The 18,035-nt window shown below is 37.5% G+C and overlaps 1 protein-coding gene across 7 annotated transcripts in view; it reads left to right on the top strand.

Annotated features, from left to right (window-relative positions):
* Positions 1–18,035, top strand: part of NUP58 (nucleoporin 58) — a 40,511-nt gene that overhangs the window by 9,500 nt on the left and 12,976 nt on the right. For 4 of the 7 annotated variants that reach the window (XM_026065891.1, XM_026065888.1, XM_026065890.1 and 1 more), the window contains exons 5-13: positions 1,180–1,314; positions 2,117–2,227; positions 5,380–5,404; positions 5,862–5,927; positions 6,741–6,915; positions 8,207–8,286; positions 8,604–8,722; positions 11,859–11,941; positions 14,803–15,004. In XM_026065891.1, coding sequence (XP_025921676.1) covers positions 1,180–1,314; positions 2,117–2,227; positions 5,380–5,404; positions 5,862–5,927; positions 6,741–6,915; positions 8,207–8,286; positions 8,604–8,722; positions 11,859–11,941; positions 14,803–15,004 — 996 coding nt within the window. Of the gene's footprint in view, positions 1–1,179; positions 1,315–2,116; positions 2,228–5,379; positions 5,405–5,861; positions 5,928–6,740; positions 6,916–8,206; positions 8,287–8,603; positions 8,723–11,858; positions 11,942–14,802; positions 15,005–16,829; positions 16,888–18,035 lie in introns of all 7 variants that reach the window. The other 3 variants (XM_026065893.1, XM_026065894.1, XM_026065892.1) reach the window with 2 other exon arrangements.

The raw sequence follows: 18,035 nt of genomic DNA, 5'->3' as shown, positions 1-18,035 counted from the left end.
TCCAAGTAGGTCCCTGAAGAGGCCAAAGTTTGCTCTCCTGAAGTCCAGGGTTGCGATCCTACTTAGTGCCCTGCCTCCTCCTCGCAGGATCCTCAACTCCACCATCTCATGGTCACTGCAGCCAAGGCTGCCCCCGACCTTCACATCTTCCACCAGTCCTTCTTTGTTAGTACGAGGTCCAGCAGCACACCTCTCCTTGTTGGCTCCTCCACCACCTGTGTCAAGAAGTTGTCACCAATGCTCTGCAGGAACTTTAAGAAGGTTCACTGGACTTTAGTTCTAAATTTGGGAACCCTAATACAAATAGATCTATACTTGTATAGAGGGCAGTATACCATGTGATATAAGTAACATGTAATCTGTGTTGTGAAAATGGTAGCAAAGCTGGCTGGTCATGTAAAACCATTTTTGTTGTTGTTGTTCTTTTTAACTCCACTGGATGTTGAAAGCTTCCCACTTCTGCTGTTAAAAGTTTGAAAAATATCYACCTGTTTTAGATGGACTGAAATGGTTAATCTGTAGTGTAAATGAGATTCCTAATGTAGTTCTAGTACTCTCACACACCTGCCATTGTATTTTAACTCTGCTGAGCTGTACCATGCATGATAATCATTAAGACTGGAGTTTCTTTCTTAACCTTAGGAGTCTGCATTTGAGCTTGATCTGTAAACCCTTTATGTTGCATCCCTCTTTCTGCCTATGGTCCTTCTCTACTCTATTCCTCCCTATCTTGCCAAAAACTGAAATAACTAATTCCAGCAGAAGTCAGACTGCCAGTGAGATGTTTTTGTATCATCTTCCTTGTCTGAAGTGTTTTAATGTTTAACATGAACCATTCAGTATTTAAAAATGAAAGGTTGGTAGTATCTATTAGATCCGTTATGCCGTGGAATAAATTCTGTGCCTGGTAGTTCTAGGTCCTCTAGCATTCTAGAGGACTCTCCAGATTTTGAGCTTCAGGTAAACTTAGGCTAATCAAGACTGAAATATGATGGAATAAAATTGTATATAACTCGACAGTCTCTGGTGATTTTGTCTGGAAAATATGCAGGAAAAGAGTGTAATGGTTGACGTTATTGTCCAGTTATGATAAAGATGCTATTCACACCTCTCATCAGTTGATTCAGATTGCCTGTAGATGATAGCATCTGCTATGAAACTGCTTTCTCTTTTCTGCAGGTACTACTGGTTTTACACTAAATTTGGGTGGTACAGCTGCTCCAACCACAACTGCCTCCACAGGCCTTTCCTTAGGAGGAGCCTTAGCTGGTCTGGGAGGTTCGCTTTTCCAGAATACAAGCACAGCAGCAACAGGTAAAGGTTATTTTAATTTTTTCCTGCTTCTTTCTCAAAAAGTTGAAATGTAATATGTGCTTGTATAAAATCTTAATATAAGATTTAGTTTATATAAACCTTAACGCTTCCCTATGAAAGTGTAATTTTTAAGTGTTGCTGTTGGGAGCAGTATTACTATTCATAAACAATGAAAACAAAAACTGAAGTCATTGGTTTCTTTCTCATTCTCAGATTGACTTGTATTTTACAAATTTTTAATGGAAACACTGGGAAATCTCTGTCATTGCCCCCTCGCATTTACTATCAAACAATTTCCTCAAGTCAATTATGGCAATGTTATACAAGTATCTCCTTTAACTAAGGTGTGTTTGCTCTCTGGAGAAGTTGTAAGCTCCTTATTTTGGTGGGGTTTGGTCTGAATAGGATCTCTAACTTTCAGTATTGTCGTTTCAGGTATTAACTGGTTTTATTTCTTCCAGCTCTAGTGGAAAAACTGATTTGTTTCTCTGTGTTGTAGTGCTGGTAACACACTGCTGTTAAGCTCTAAATGAAACAGACAGATGCTTTTTAAGATGCTGCTGCTAAGGTAGTTAGCTCTGTAGTTTAGCTATCTAGTTATATGAGGAAATTGTATAAAACAATTGTGTACTGTTGTATGAAACTTAACATCTATTTTTTCTGACTATTTTGCAGATATTTTTAATCCAAATGTGGTAAATAGGCACTGCAATTGCAAGCAAGATAATCTGTGCTTTTAGTTTAAAATGCTGATGATTACAATGTATTTTAAATACTGAAGTTCTTTTGGGGTGTACTGTAGGACTTGGGCAGAATGCTTTGAGTTTGACTCTGGGGACAACTGCAGCTCCTTCAACTACTGTTAATGAAGGTCTTGGTGGCATTGATTTTAGTAGCTCTTCAGACAAAAAGAGTAAGTTCCTTTTTAAAATGTGTATAACTGATATGGCATTCTGTAACTTTTACTGGAGAAACTATCAGCACTATAGCGAAGGCACTACTTAGTTTTGTTAGGAATGTGGAATTAAAACTAACAATTTTAACATCTATTTTTTCCTCTTACAAAGCACTTCAATTAATTTAATTCTCAGATACTATACTTGCATAGAAGAATAAGATTTTGGTTGAAAATGCAACGTTTTTAATATATATTTTAATATATATATATTTTTAAATATATATATATATATATTCACGTGTGTGTGTTACTTATTCTTAACAAGTATCAGATTGGAAATCTAGCATGGCATTTCTGACCCCTGCTCTTCAAACAGCTATGTGTCAAATAGCCACTAGAGGGGGGAGCAGAGCTATATGTAAGAATGTTGCAATTGCAGCCAGTACTTGTTACAAAACAAGTACTTCAGTTGTAATGAATCTTAAATTTGTCTTGGTTTCTTTTGTTTTTTGGTTTGGCTTTTTTTGTGTGTGTGTGTGAAACCCGCATAATAAAATTTTCTCATTTCTACCTGTTACTTCTCAAAGTTGTATTTCTGGTGGAGCACAGTACTATCAGATACATTCTAGCAGGCTGGTAAAACCAATTATTAAAAATCTACCTCCATGGTAGCTTTGGAGTACTTAAATAGGACAATATTGAGCATTGAGATATAGATGTTTTTCCCCTTGCCTTAGGTTTGTTTTGTTTTTTACTTCTAGAGTAATATTAACTAAAACTGGTTTTAAAATAAATACAGTGCATTTTCTCTGGGGAATCAATACTGTTAATCTCTTGATTTCATTTGGAAGACAAATTTGAGATTAGGTATTCCAATAGCTAAAATAGAAGGACTCCATGAAACAGTCTTTGTGGAGTAACATGAGTTGTGGAAATGTAGTTCCTCATATCTGTAGGAGAGATGGAGTATTGACTGTCCAAACTGGAGTACTCTACCTGTTTGGGGGAGCGGGGAGGGTGCTTTTTTAGGGGAGAGTTCTGAGACTGGGAATGCTGGAAAAAGTTCTGACTCCTAGGTTCTCATGTGGTTTCTTGTTACTATAATACTACAGTGTCTTGCTGTTATTTCACAAGATTTTCATAATATACAAGTATCCTAGAGTTAGGCCCAGAGGACCGCAGGCTCAGTCCACTCTGGTCTGGCATATCTCAGCATTGTTTTGCCCAGCTCTTAGGGTGGAATCCCAGATGAGTTAAGTATCGAATTCCCTATATATTGCATAGTGGTATTTAGTGCCTAGGACCATGGGCTTATGGTCAGGATGATAAGCAAAGAGATTCTTAAGCTAACCAGTGGAAAATGCTGTTTCTGAATTTACACTCCTCTTTAGAGTTTAACTCGGGAATGGTTCTTGTAATTGATAGTGCTGATTTAAGCAGTCTGACATATTTCTGCCTCTGCACTATTATTTCAGTTGTCAGTACAAATGTTTGTACCACTATACAGGGAACTGTGTAGAGGTTTGGGGGTGGGAGGGTTGTCTTATGGTTGTGTGTTTTGGTTTTTGTTTTTGCCTTTTTTCTTCCTTTCCTGAAGAAAAGGAAGGAGAGGTGGCATAAGCTGACACTGCTATCGAAAAAGTGCTTATGAAATTATGGCCCTAGGAGTAGTAGGTCAGGTGGGGACCAGCAACTTTGTGCTCCCTTTTGGTTATAAAAACTTTTCCTTCTAGAGGTAGAAGACTGCCTAATATTTTCTTAACTTATTTTATTGCAGCCATATTTTATTTTCCTCGTGCATTAGCATAGGAACTAGAGCACTTGCCCAGAAAGTAGCAGGATCTGATTTCAGACCCGTGTCTCTTTTTGTGGATATTGTTCAGATGAACAGCAAAAAAAACCAAAAGTTGAATGGCTAGAGAGAGAAAGCAAAGTAAATTTGGTTTTCTGCCTAATTTTTAAGTTATTGGCTGAGAGAGGAGTCCTAAATTCTGGTCTTTACCCTTCACTCTTTTTTTTTTCCCCCAGAGTGTGGGGTTGTGCGGTTTGTGTGTTTTTTTTTTTTTCTTGTTGCTGTTTTTTTTCCCTCCAAAAGGAATAGGGAGTGGTCATGAGACTCAGCTTAAATTTTCTACATGCCCTAGTACTGGGTGACAGAATCACTCTCCTTGTTCTTTCTCTGGCAGCACAAATTTGCATTTAGTTCTGTGGACAACTTAAGCTGATGTCACTTCTAAAAGTATCTTGTCTCAGTAGAAGCACTGGCTTGTGCAGCTTAAACTGTTTGTGGCACTAGCATTGGCTTTATAGAGGTCCAAATGAATCAGGAATGGAGAGAGGTACTGTCTTAGCCTGCTGTCTAGCCTGGTGGCATTGAGAGAGAAGTGAGGATCTGAATCACATCTAACTGAAGAAGATTCAGACCAGGTCTTGGTCTTTCTAAGTGAGTGTTTTTCCTTGTAGATGGATGTGTAAAAGTTGCAACATGTGATTACTGACCCTGACTAAAAATAGTCATGGCTTGCTGTTGTGTATAATATTGTGTCAAACTCCATTTTGTTTATCAAGAAAGGCATTCGGCATCTTGGGTGCTAGATCCACAGATGTAGTGCATAAGTGGTGGCTAAGCAAGGTTTGACAGAACTGAAGGTATTACTACTTATTATTGGGCATATGGAATAGCAGAGCTCCTGGGAAGTCTCTTCACCAAACCTTCATTACCCTTATATTTAAGAGAAGGAGATAGTGTGTTGTTGCTGAATTTAGACCCTTGAGTTGTTTCCTGGGTATAGGGTCTAAGTGATTTGCTTGTGGTTGCATAAGAGAGGACAGATTTCTTACACAATTGCAGTTGTTCGTGTCACTACACAAGTCAACACAATATATAAGATGTTTAGCATTAATTTGTGTGCCAGATGTTATCACCTTAACTGATGAACTATTGTTCTTGAAAGGATGCTTATCTGTGAGAGTAAATTAAAACCTTTCTTTTATGGTTAGTATAGTGTCTTCCTCTTATGAAATCGAGCGGATAGCAGTCTTTAGTTCTTCCCTAAAAATCTCATTAAGGTTGGTGTGAGTTTTTTGTTTTTGTGTTGTTGTTGTTGTTGTTGTTTTTTGCTAGTTCTTCAAAGTTTTATTTCTGACCTACAATTTTGATTTTCTAGATGACAAAACAGGAACACGACCAGAGTAAGTATTAAGATTTTCTTTGCATTCTCTGGGTTAACAGAAAACAGCTATACTTAATATATTGGCTTTTTTTTACTACACTGCTCTTGAAAAAAGCATAAATGTAAATAAACAGCATCTGTAATATGAACAATTTAGTGATGGTGGTTCATCATTTTAAACATCAGTTGCAGTTTTCCCATCAAATATACCTACAGCTTATCTGGTTTCTGCTATAGACTTATGCAGTCTGTGGAAAAATCTTTTCAGCAAAATGCATACAGTGCTTACACAAGATTAAAGACTGAAATATAGTCTCTATTGATTGTATGCATTAATCCAAATTATTACTAGTTGCAACGTGCATATAACAGGTGCAAATTTACTGAGCCCTTGAAAGTTTTAATTTTGTTTAGAAATCATGTGAAAATGTTTGGCAGTATTAAAGCACCATGTAACATACATTGTCTCTTTGTAGAGATAGTAAAGCATTAAAGGATGAAAATCTACCTCCAGTAATCTGTCAAGATGTAGAAAATCTACAGTAAGTAGTGTTTTAGGGTTGTAGGGATTTGCTTGCGGGGGGGTGGGGGGTGGGGAGGGTTGTTTGTTTGTTTTTTGTTTTGTTCTTTTAAACAGTTGAATAGCCAAAGTAGTGTATACTCTTAATGTTCTGTAGCAAAAACACCATGCTCCAGGCTGCATGCAGGATAGCTTACCCAGCCCAAAGTCTCTTGACATGTTAACCTGGGATCAAAGCAGATGGATAGTTCTGGTAGCTGAAGCTACTTGTCATAGGCTGTGGTCTTTTTCAGCCCCCCTTTTCTACACACTTACAGAAATGTGCATGCCTAATAAATAGGCTCCTAGAAGTTGGTCCAGCTCTCCCTAGGAGTATTAAGCCTGTTGTGAATGCATAGTGAGTATTGGACCTTTCCATATGCACTGTGGATCTCATGGAATAAAGAACTGCAGAGCAGCCTTCCCTCGGGTAGGAAGGAGGCAGACTTTAGACTAGTCAAAGAAGCTGTTTGTCACTGTATTTGTGAGTTCAAAGTGGTAATCACATTTAGATACTTAATAAATGAGGATATAAGCTTAGTTTGTCGGGGACAGCATAACACTTAAACAATTGATATTGAAGTTGCTGTTTCTGTTTTTGACTATTAGCATGCTAGGAGTTATAATACTATGGTGTACAGTAACTTTAAAATTCAATATTTGATTTTGGAAAGATTGATTTCATCCCTATTTAAATAATATACCCAAGTTATAAGCAGTTGGGTGCTTCCAGTAACACAATATATATTCTCTCTCTCTCTTTTCTTTTTTTCTTTTTTCTTCCTCCCTTCCTCAGGAAATTTGTGAAAGAACAAAAACAAGTCCAAGAAGAAATTAGTAGAATGTCCTCTAAAGCAATGCTTAAAGTACAGGAAGATATTAAAGCTTTGAAACAACTTCTGTCTGTAGTTGCCAGTGGATTACAGAGAAACACTCTTAATATTGACAAGCTGAAAATGGAAACTGCACAGGTATATTTGAATGTAAATTCTCTTAACTCAAGTTTGTGTGTGTTATTTCATCTAGGATAAATAGTCAAGTTAACAAATGGAAACTCAACTGTATCTTGACAAAAACAGTTGTAAAATGAAAAGTTGAATCCTGGGAGACTGACTGAAATCTGACGTTTGTGTTGTCAGATAAGTACAACAGCAGTTAGGTGACCATCGTTCAGAAAAGTGCTTTTCTGCAGCAAAGGCAACAGAGGGGAATGTGTGCCTGCTTTAGTTCAGTTCCAGTTACATATTCAGCAGAGGCTTGTCTGTAATAACATGCTACTGAGGTGCTGCAAGTACATGTTTCCTTCTGATAATTTTTAAGAAACAGCAAAATTTTAGGGACTGTAATGTCTTTAATGATTGCTAGTATATTTTTAGTGGACATGAATCAGAACTCTCCCCATCAATCTGCATCTTACCTGTGTAAGTACCTGTGTACCAGTTTGAGCTCAGGTTATGATTAAGGTGCCTTCTCAAGTTAAGATCCATACTGCTTCATCTTTTTCGGCATGTGCAGACTACTTGCTTTGCAAACAAATAAGCGTATTTTATTCTAAGGTAAAAATGTTGGTCCCCTGTTTCCTCCTCCCCCCCCCCCCCCATATATATTGTGGTACCAAAAGGAAATACTTTTTAGTTGTGCCTTGGAAACTGTTTTCTTAAGGAAAAATGTATTGGTGGAATTCTCATATTTCCATAAACAATGCAGTTGAGAATAATCAGAATGAGACATTGAGACACTTCCGTTCAACACTTTCCAAAGACTCTACCATTAGGAATTTATGTGCCTGAAAAAGATCATGAGGAAGATTCTATTGAAAAAGCATTTTATGGAATAGTAAATGTTTTTATTAAAGCAAAATGCAAAATCTTGGTTTTTTTCCCTATATATTCCCTTTTTAGATGCATTACATCCTTGCGCTTGACTCTACTCCTTCCCCACCCCCCATCTTCAATAATTATATCGGGATTTCTGAAATATGTTAGAAACTAAATCTTAGCTGTAGCTGTTTAGTACAATGCTTCCTAAATTTCTTAGAGCTCAGCATGCTTTCAAGTTAAAAGGTTGTTTGTTCCTTCTCCAAATTTCTGTTGCATTTATAGTTCTCCAACCCTCTGGCAATCTATTCTTTGAAGAATTTCTGGTCAGATTTTATCATAATTTTAAGTATTTGAAGAAAAAACTGTACATGAGTGAACTATAACGTAGCTATTTTTTTTGAACAGAACCTTATCTTTTTATTAATTTTCCTTACTTATTTAGGAGCTGAAGAATGCAGAAATAGCGCTAAGAACACAGAAAACTCCTCCTGGTCTTCAGCATGAAAATACAGCCCCAGCAGAGTAAGTTACTGTTATTTGTAAGAGTAGTCAATAATATAGCTTAAGTTGACTTTTTTCCGCTTTTTGCGAAATGTGTACTGAATGCTTCATGGAAACAATGTTTTTATTTCTACATTTAGTTTATCTTGGCACTCAGTATTTCACCATAGACATGGGAAATACAATCCTTGCTCTCCTTCTATTAGTGGAAGGAGAATGTCATAAAACACATACCTGCTGCAAGTAATGTAATTATTCTCAAATCTACAATAGCTATTAAAAACAAATGTCAAATTAGCAAAGTTTAATCATGTGATCTGATTGTTTTACTCATCTAGCTACTTCAGAATCTTGGTCGAGCAGTTTGAAGTACAGCTGCAACAGTACAGGCAACAAATAGAAGAGCTGGAAAATCATCTTGCTACTCAAGCAAACAATTCACACATAACTCCACAAGGTAACATTCCAATTTTAATGCTTCTTGCACAAAAATTAAGAAACTTCATACCTATAGGAAAAACTTTGCAAATACTTCCTTCTTTAATTACTGCTAGCATTCCTTATTTAATGTACAGAAATAAGTGTTCAGATAAATACTGCAGTTGCTCAATATCAAGATTTGGAGTTTTAGCCTTCAATTCAGAAAGGTTCTCGATTTTTAAGTTGGATCCACTTCCTGAGGTACAACTTGTAAGCCTGGTTTGTGTTATATAGAAACTTTGATACCAGAAAGATGTTGGGTGCCTATGAGTAGAAATCACAACATCTGAACTGCTGAAAAATAGGAAATACCAAGAAGCATGGTATGTTTTGCACTTGTTTGTTCTGTCTCACTTTAAGGTCTTGTGCAAGATTGGTCTCTGAGCCTTCTCTAGATTTAGCTGACACTTGCATAGAGGCTGGGAATGGGAATTTGGGGCTCTTAGGGAGCAGGAGGTACCCCTGAGATGTGATTTGCGACCACTTGAACTCAAGTTTTGGGCTCTCTTCTAGCAGTGTCTATGCAGTCCATCTACTTTTTGCTCCTTTATGTTCCTGATGAGCTCATAAACATCAGGGCAAGCTTCCTACTCTTCAGTTTTTCATTGACTTGGCTCAAGATTGCTTCGTCCATTGATTCTGTTCTGTTTCTAGTCATTTTTTTTCTCTTGTCTTTGTCTAATTTTCTGCATTACGTATGTAAGTCATAGGGGACTCTTATGGCCTTCACTTCGTGGTTAACATAACAGTGAGAATCTTAGGGATTTTTTTGTCTTGTTCTGTCTTTTTCTTACCTTCCTTGCTTCTCCCATCCCCTTCCACTAACACAACTTCACCTGCCACCTCCTATTTTAAAATGAGGTCTTTGTGCAACAGAATTGCTTATCCATGGAAGATATCAAAGTGTCTTCACTGTTGTAGATCAGTTTTGTTTCCCTGTGAAAGTGCTATCTGCAAGCTTTTTCATTTTCAGGAGTATGAGATGAAAATCTAGATTTACTCTGAAAAGTAAACTTATGCAGTAGGTTTGGCTCTGGGATATAATGTTCCTTTCAGAAGACTCTTGTCAAAATGGCAAGCACAGGGATGAAAACTGCTTTTTTGAGAAAGGTGTTTGTGATCTCTCTTCTTTAAATCTCCGAGCTGGATGGATGATCCCAACAAAGCCTGAAAGTGAGAGCATTGATATCCACTGTGTCCATCTTCCTTCCTTCAGGATCTAGCTATTATGAGAAGATGCCAGACATCAGACTTGCTTGACTAAACAAGTACTGGTAACTGCTCTGCCTGCTCCAGTTCAAAATAGGGCCTTGTCTCTAGTTCTGAGCCTATTAGCTTTGCCTTTAGCTCTGACTGATTCCATTCAGTCTTGTGTGCTGCCATGTCATTCAATCTTGGAAGAATTACTGGATCTCTARACAGTAGCCTCTGGCTTCATGTTATTCCTATGAACATAGGAACTCTTATCTTTTTGACTGTTTTAGGTATAGGTCCCTCTGTAAACAGTGATATCAAGTGCATATGTTTCTGTGGTGAATGGTATTTGAATATCTCACCACCACAGGATGGTGCTTAGACTCTGCACCTCATACGTCAAAGACAAGAGAACTCTTTAGACCTAGCTTCCAGCAAGAAAGATCTGCTGCATCCCAACTCTCCTTTCCATGGGATTCTGCCTTTTCAGAGTATCAGAGTGATGTCCTCAGGGATTTTCCTCAGGTTTTTCAGCAGTATCTGCTATACTCTAAAGATTCCTTGCATATGTGGCAAGGTGCAATCTGCTGTGCTAGCATGTTGAGACTGTGGGCAAATGATCTAGTCAGCACTGTTTTGTAGATGTGGCTGCTATTCCTTTACCATATAGGAAGAACCAAAAAATTGTGACCCAGAATGTCATGAGAATTTTGAAGTCTAGTATTCGGTTTTAATAAATTGTTTCCAGACTCTTGGAGCTTGTAGCCTAAGCATTGGTAGATACCGCTGGCCTCACATCTCTGCAGATTTCTTCTTCCCCAACTTTTCTCTTTCCAAAAGAAATGCAAAATATAACGGAGAATTTTTCCTTTGAAGGGGCAGGCCTCTTCAGTTCAAGAACCATCGATAGACCTGTAGATCTTTAAGGACTTGATGACTACTTAGTGGCTAAGCCTCTTTCAGAGGATGTGCAGGAACTGGTCTTACCACAGTGAAAGACCACTTCATCACTTATCTGTCTTCCGTTTAGGTGCATTGCTTCAGTGTTTCTTTCAGAAAAAGCTGAGGGTTTTTGTTTGCTTGTCAGCAGCTGCCTCATTTTGCCAAAACCTTTGAGATATTCCCCTTTAATTGTGAGGTTTTGCATTAGGTGGGTGCATTGAAAACACTCCCATAACTGTATGGGAAGTAAGATACCCTACATCTAAGACTTCATTAGGTAACAAGGCTCCCCATTGTGTCGCTCTCTGTTTAATGAGCACAATATGTTTGTGGGTAGAACTAGCATAAAAGGGGTCCTGTGAGTCTTAATCATGTCTTAAAAATGTAAGTAAAACTTCTGTATTACTGTTATCTCTTTGGCAAGATCAGCTGAACACTTAATTGTGCATTAACTCAGAAAAACTGTGCATTAACTGGAAAAGTATATACAAATTCAAGAAAATCTGATCTAACTGTGTTTATATTATAACCAATGAGGTAAAATGTTCCTGTGTAATGAAAACTTGGGTAAAATTAAGTTAAATTTCTTTTAGTTTGTCTAAATGACAGACTCATTGGGGGGGGGAATATCATATATATTAAAAAAAAAAGAGAGAGAGAGAGGAGGGGAGAGGGAGCGGAACAGTAGTTTACAAAACAAGCTTAAAGCCCTGAGAAGTAGTATTGAAAAAAGTGGTCCTGCATTGCTGGAAAACTGTTCTTGTATTGCCCGATTACTCTCCTATTCTGTATTTTTCATAGACATTAATTTATTCACATGCATTTTTTGTGCTTTCTGCTATATGAGTTTGTGGGTTTTATCAAACTTTTTTCCTCTTGTTACAGTTGCTGGGGTGGGTGAGAGGGTGGCTTTCTGTTTGTTTTTTTCCCCTGGCAATAAGATTGTCATTTACCAATATTTTATATGCCTCTTACAGATTTGTCTATGGCTATGCAGAAAATCTATCAAACGTTTGTAGCTTTAGCTGCCCAACTTCAATCAATACATGAAAATGTAAAGGTATGTTGTCTTGATGTGTTAATAACTAAAAAACAGCATTTGTTGAAAAAATATTGTCTTCAGGTGTTCTCTTTTCTTGTGAAACTGTTGCTTTTAAACATTCCCAAGCAACTGTCCCAGAGAAGTGCTCAGATAAAGTTACTTTYGTTCAGCTGAAGTGGTCTGATTTGAATTCTCTACTTAGAGTGATGGTGGCAACAATGACCATAGCCATTAAGGTTGCATAATGTTTTGTTTTTTTTTTTTTTTTCATGTAATTCCTTTCCTTTTTAATTTCTGTCTTTGAGCTGATGCTTTTATACTTTGTTCTTTGCCTGCTTTGTCTTGTGATTTCAAGCAAAGATGATCTAAATCTACTCTTACTCAAATAGGTAGCAGAAAAAAGTAGATACTCACATGTAAGATTTTTAACATACCAAATAATTTTGGTGAACATTGTATTCCGACTCTTTTTCACCCCAATTTTCATGGAAAGTCATATGTATATGAAAAATGACTATTAAAAAAATGCTAATATAGCAAAGCTTCAGAGGAGCCAGGTTCAACTTGTTTTTCTGTCATGGACTCCATGGAATGAAGCAGAACTTCTGTCTCCAGCTTAAGCTTCTCGTTCCGCTTCTAGACATACTGGAGAAATGCCTTCTACAAGCCTTAATTTTTCTTGGGATCAGTACCCTTCTTGATAAGGAAAAACCTTGGAGAAAGCATAAGTGTTTGGGATTGTTTTTGCTGTCTGAGCTTAAGTGGCTTTGTTAATGGGAAGAGCTCTGGTGAAACTTCTGTTTGCTTCTCTTCTGAAGAATCTTCTTTTCAGTAGTGCCACTTTCTCTAGAGATCCAAAACTTTATTTTTCCTGGATAAAACTGAAGAAAGCTGAGGCTGTTGTAAGAACTAGATTTTTCAGGCTTCAGTGCTTCGGTCAGCATGGATGTTCACTGGATTACAGCTCAAAGGGGGTGTTTTTGGTTGTTTTTTGTCTGTTTGCCTTTTTTTTTTTTCTCTCTCCTTCCTCTCTCTTCCATGGTTGACCTTGTATTGACTGGCTTTGTATTCATTCATCAGATGTTTGTGCTGCTTTTAGTTAACTCGTTTTTGGTACCAGGTATTGGACATGTTAGCTCCTCTGTAGTTTCCGCAGAAAGGATGTGTGCTGGGTTCTTCACTCCTGAGATCAGTGACTGACTTGTGCTGTGGTCTCTGTGGTGATACTTTTTGTTATTCTTCAATGTGAAGAGCTGGCTTAGTAGGCAAGCATGAGCTATATCATCTTCGGTACCTTGTCAATATGACTGAAGATGAAAGCCCTTACTTCAGGCTAAATATTGTGTTGCTTGAAATTAGGAGATAGGGTTTTGGAGGGTGTTCTTGGGGGGGTGGATTTTTTTGTTTTTAGATTTAATCCAGGGAACATGAAGACTAGTATTTTGGAAGGTACAATTACAGCTAAAAATTTAAAAAACAGAAGGAAATGTGTACTCTTTAAGTGGATCTGCATTTAGTTTTAGTTTATCAACTGTTAAGTGCTAGGAGACAGTGCAGTTTTGAACCTGCTGTGTTCTGTAGCTGTGTTCTGATGGTTGTGATATGACTTGTGAAGGCAGAGCTGTTGACCATAACTCATTCCTCTGTCTGAACTAGGTTTTCTGGTTTGCACATACAGTTTGATTCAAAGGTCTGAAGTTACAGAAAAATAATAGGCTGAGACATCTTTGTGCTGGCTGATAGCCTAGTTAGTTTATAAATGTATTTGTATCACATGAATATACAGATACATTCAATATACAAGTTCAGTGAAGAATGAAATGTGCTTAGGCACAGTTCTGATACAGAATTTTGTTAAATCATTCTGTGTAAATTAGCCTTAAGAACTGCTGGACAATGTCTTATGGCACTTGCTGGCTCCTATTGCAGTCAGTATGGCATCATGTTAAGTCTCATCCAAGTTCTGAAAATGTCTTTACTGTCCAGAGACAGCACTCCTGATATGATACTGGAATCATTCTTTCTATGCCTTTCTGATACACTTAGGCTTACAGCCATTCACATCCCAAGTCAGAATTTTTGGACAGGAATTAAATGTGCTCATCTTCTCAAACAAGCATGTCCTTAGCCTGGAAGACAAGAAATAGTGTTTCTCCATAAAATTCAATTTAATCTACTGATCTTCTGTCTTTCCTAAACAAATACATTACATTTAAAAGTTCTGTGTTAGAAGATGGAAGTCATTCTGTTGGTTCTTAACAGGGATAAATTTCTTTATTTAATGTTATCTAAGATATTCATAATTCCCTCACCTTTGACAGAGATGGAGAAGAATCATGATGAAAAGGCCAAGTCAGCTCTTGTCACAAAGGGTGGGGTTTTGGGTGGGAAGGGGAAGAAGTAAGTGAAGGGGATCAGATTTAGGCCATTTGATAGCGATTCTAAGAAAGAAATGTGAAAGAGAAGAAGGAAAGAAACATAGAAGAAGGGTGAGGAAGTAAGAGAAGACTGTATGCAGAAATGGTAGCACTGAAGAGTATGTTTCCAGCTGATGAAATACTAGCTTATGTAATAAGCTAGTTATGTGACTGTATTTTGCTGCTTAGCTACTCCATTGACATAAGTGTAACTGTGCTGATTTATACCACTTTTGAAAGATTTTGATATTTTTGGCATGTTACTATTAAGTTTGATCACACTGTAGAATTTAAATAAAGAACCTCTTCTGACCATAGTTGATGCAAAAGAGTTCTCTCCAGCTCATTACACGAGTAGATGCTTGGAGGGTTTTTAAGGAAATGTTATAAATAACTTGGTGTCTAAGTTAAGGCTTTATGTCAAATACACTGAACTAAAATGGCTTCCCCCACCCCCTTCAGATGCTCAAAGACCAATACCTTGGCTACAGGAAAACCTTTCTGGGAGATGCCATGGATGTGTTTGAGGCAAGACGAACAGAAGCTAAGAAGTGGCAGAGCGCGCCACGTGCTACCAGTGGACCGATCCCCTTCAGCAACATACCAAATGCAGCAGCCGTTGCGATGGCTGCAACACTTACTCAGCAGCAACAGCCTGCTACAGGTCTGAGTGCATTCAAGTTATAGATTATTAGTGTTACAACAATAGTAAATTTGTGTAAAACTTTCTATGAAGTCTTCCTTTGTGTTAGCCTAAAAATCTAAAYGTTGTGATGAGCAGAGTTATTGATACATAGCCAATAGAAAAATGCAGGGTAGACTTAGCAATAATTATACAACAGATATTTGATCTTGTGAATTTACTTGTGTTAGTGATATTTACTGTATTGTTCTAATTTACCCCTTGGAATGTTAGTCTTCACTCTTAAGTAACATCTCTGAATACACATAGTATAGCCTCTTTCCAAAATTGTATGGTTATAGTAAACTATTTTCAAATCAGTGAGGAGAGAATATCTAAATGCATATTACCTTTTCTTATGTAAAACGAATGATGCATTTTTATATAGCACTTTGGAATTGTAAAATGAAAAATGCTATAAGAATAGGAAGGATAGTGGAGCAGTACCTGTAGAATAGGAAGATGGATGACTGGCTGCTTATTTTATAGCAATCCCTTTAGCAGGGTGATGTTGGAGCAGTTGTTTGCTTGCCATTCTGCTGTTAAAAATAAATACTAGCAGAGAAAGTAGAGTGGATGGGTGATTGTGTGTTCATGTGTGTATAAGAGGAAGACCAAAACGGAGAAGTACATGACTCACTGCTAATCGGAGACAAATATGTATGGCAAAGGAAATAACTTATGGCACCTTAGTTGACATTGTTATACTAACCAACGCTTTTCAGAGGTGGATTCCTGAAGTTAGAGAATTGAATTGATGTTTAATCGTTTAGCAGAAACATTGACCTCCATTTAATTTTGTCTGAACATGGATATATGGGTCTAACTAAGGTTTTGGTTTTCATAATTTACTGACATAACTGTATTTTACCACTTATTTTCTAAAATGCTCTTCGTCATAGGTGTACTGAAAGTCATCTTAGCACCCTTTCCCTCCCATGTTTTGTAACAGTTGTCAAGTATTGAATGGTTTTAATTAGAGAGCTATTCAGCAAGCACCCTAAGAGTTTGACAAATTATTAGGCAGTACTTGCCTTCTCTGTAAAATGAAAATATGACGTGCTTCCAGCCCTGGCCCTTATAAACAGCAAGGAGATAGGTCAGAAGACAAATAGGCCAAAATATTTTGAGCACAACAAAGGAAGCTATGAAATACTGCTCCTTAGAATTTCTGCTGTAGTCCTTAATCTTTTTGTTATGCTGCCTATTTTGTTATGCTGTCTATTTTTAAACAGAAAAAGCTGTGAAATAATGTCATGTCATACTTCAGGTTTTTAATATAGAGAAGCATGGCTTGCGCAGCTAACATTGCCAAAATATTTCCCTCTCCATTCATCTTTATCCTTGTATCTTGTTTCTTAAAATCTCCCCAGTCATTACAGGATTAATTGTGTATAAAAGTCACATACTTAAGATGTCACATTCAAAGTTCTACCTGCATTTTTATGAATTGTGGTGAGGGATTCAAATTTCCTTGTCTTGGTCCTGATTCAAGAGAACTGCTAGTAACTTCAGTAAATTTATGCCGGTTATGGCATGACTTTGTGAATATTGTCTTACGGGTAGGAGTGGAAAAAAATGCAGACTTGACCYGTACTGACACATATGAGGTAAGGTGACTTTATACCTTGAGGTATTTTGTAACACTTCATAATCAAAGGAGCAGAGGGGTGTCTGTTTTGTGAAATGTCTTTATAAAAAGTGCCATCTATAAGAGTGATTGTGGTTGCAGATGGAACAAAACCATTAACTTATCTCTCACATGCCAACAAAAGTAGATGACAACTTGAGTTTACTGCTATTTCAGTTGGAATATTGTCACTCCATGTAACTCTTCCTTGAGAAGCTGGCGATCAGAAATAGAGGTAGGTTGATGTTTTGAGTGGCCCTTCAGAATATTTAAAACTCTTAAAGAAATAAATAGGATCAGGTGGAACCAGGAGTCATCTTGTCTGTGCCTTCTCCTCAAAAGCAGGGTCAGTCAGGCTTGAGCTATTCCCGAGAGATCTTTGTTCAGTCTTAAACACTTGCTATGAAGGAAAATTCCCAACTTCCCTGAAATAATATTCTCAATTCTTGACTTTTTTTTCTCCCAACATGTTACCTGAAACTTCTTAGCTTCCATTTAAGGCTACTACTTTTTGCCTTATTCTCAGTGGAAAAGGGTAAGGATCTTTTCCTTCAGTTTTGCAGGAATCTTAATATTAAAAGATTGTCGTCTTTGTTTCCTCTTCCTTGTCTGAGGAAATGTTTTCAGATGTCCATCTGCTGCAGTAAAACTCTGCAAATATTTGCATGTTTTTAGCTTTGTGTTAAGTTATTAATTTTTATAAACTTTCCGCTACTCAAAGTTAAAATCATGCGTATTTCTTTACAAGTTCTAGATCGTGAAGAGTGGGATATGCAAGGGATGGTAGAAGGTTTTGAGAGGAAAAATTTTGAAGTGAGGAGGTGTATGTATGGGGGGGAGAAGAGGGGTGCATGTAATACCTGACCTCCTGTTGCTGTTCTTGAAGATAAGAATAAAGCAAGAAAATTAATCTGGGCTTTAAAGCTTTTGATTAAAATGTAATATATGGTACTCTAATATTGGGGGATCAGGATGGTTATGTCTTTTTTCTTTTTTCTTAATATTTGACGGTTAAGCCTATTTCATAAGGTTGATTTAGAATTAGTGAGTTACTGTTCTTTCTCTGGAAAAGACATCATAATTTATTTTAAATTCACGTTCAGAAGTCAAAAGGTTTGGTAATTACATCTAAATTGTGGGATCCAGGAATGTTTCCCAGTTCCTGGGTGTAGGTGTGCACCCATCTATGTTCTACCTGTATGCCAAGACATGACTCCGGTGCATGCCATCTCCTCCTTCCCCTTCCTGCTCCTGTTGGGACAAAGTCAGTGGATCCTGGCTGTACAGAAGGGGGCAGAGGTGTGCTCCACTGGTCTCCTGGGGTGGATAATCAGGAGACCAGGGCTGTGGCTTACACAGTGGAGCACAGTTTCTGTGCCATTT

The sequence above is a fragment of the Apteryx rowi genome, unplaced genomic scaffold, assembly GCF_003343035.1.
Source record: "Apteryx rowi isolate R43461 unplaced genomic scaffold, aptRow1 scaffold_233, whole genome shotgun sequence".
Classification (NCBI taxonomy): domain Eukaryota; kingdom Metazoa; phylum Chordata; class Aves; order Apterygiformes; family Apterygidae; genus Apteryx; species Apteryx rowi.
The sequence above is the reverse complement of the archived record's forward strand: the minus strand, read 5'-3'. Positions and strand labels throughout refer to the sequence as shown.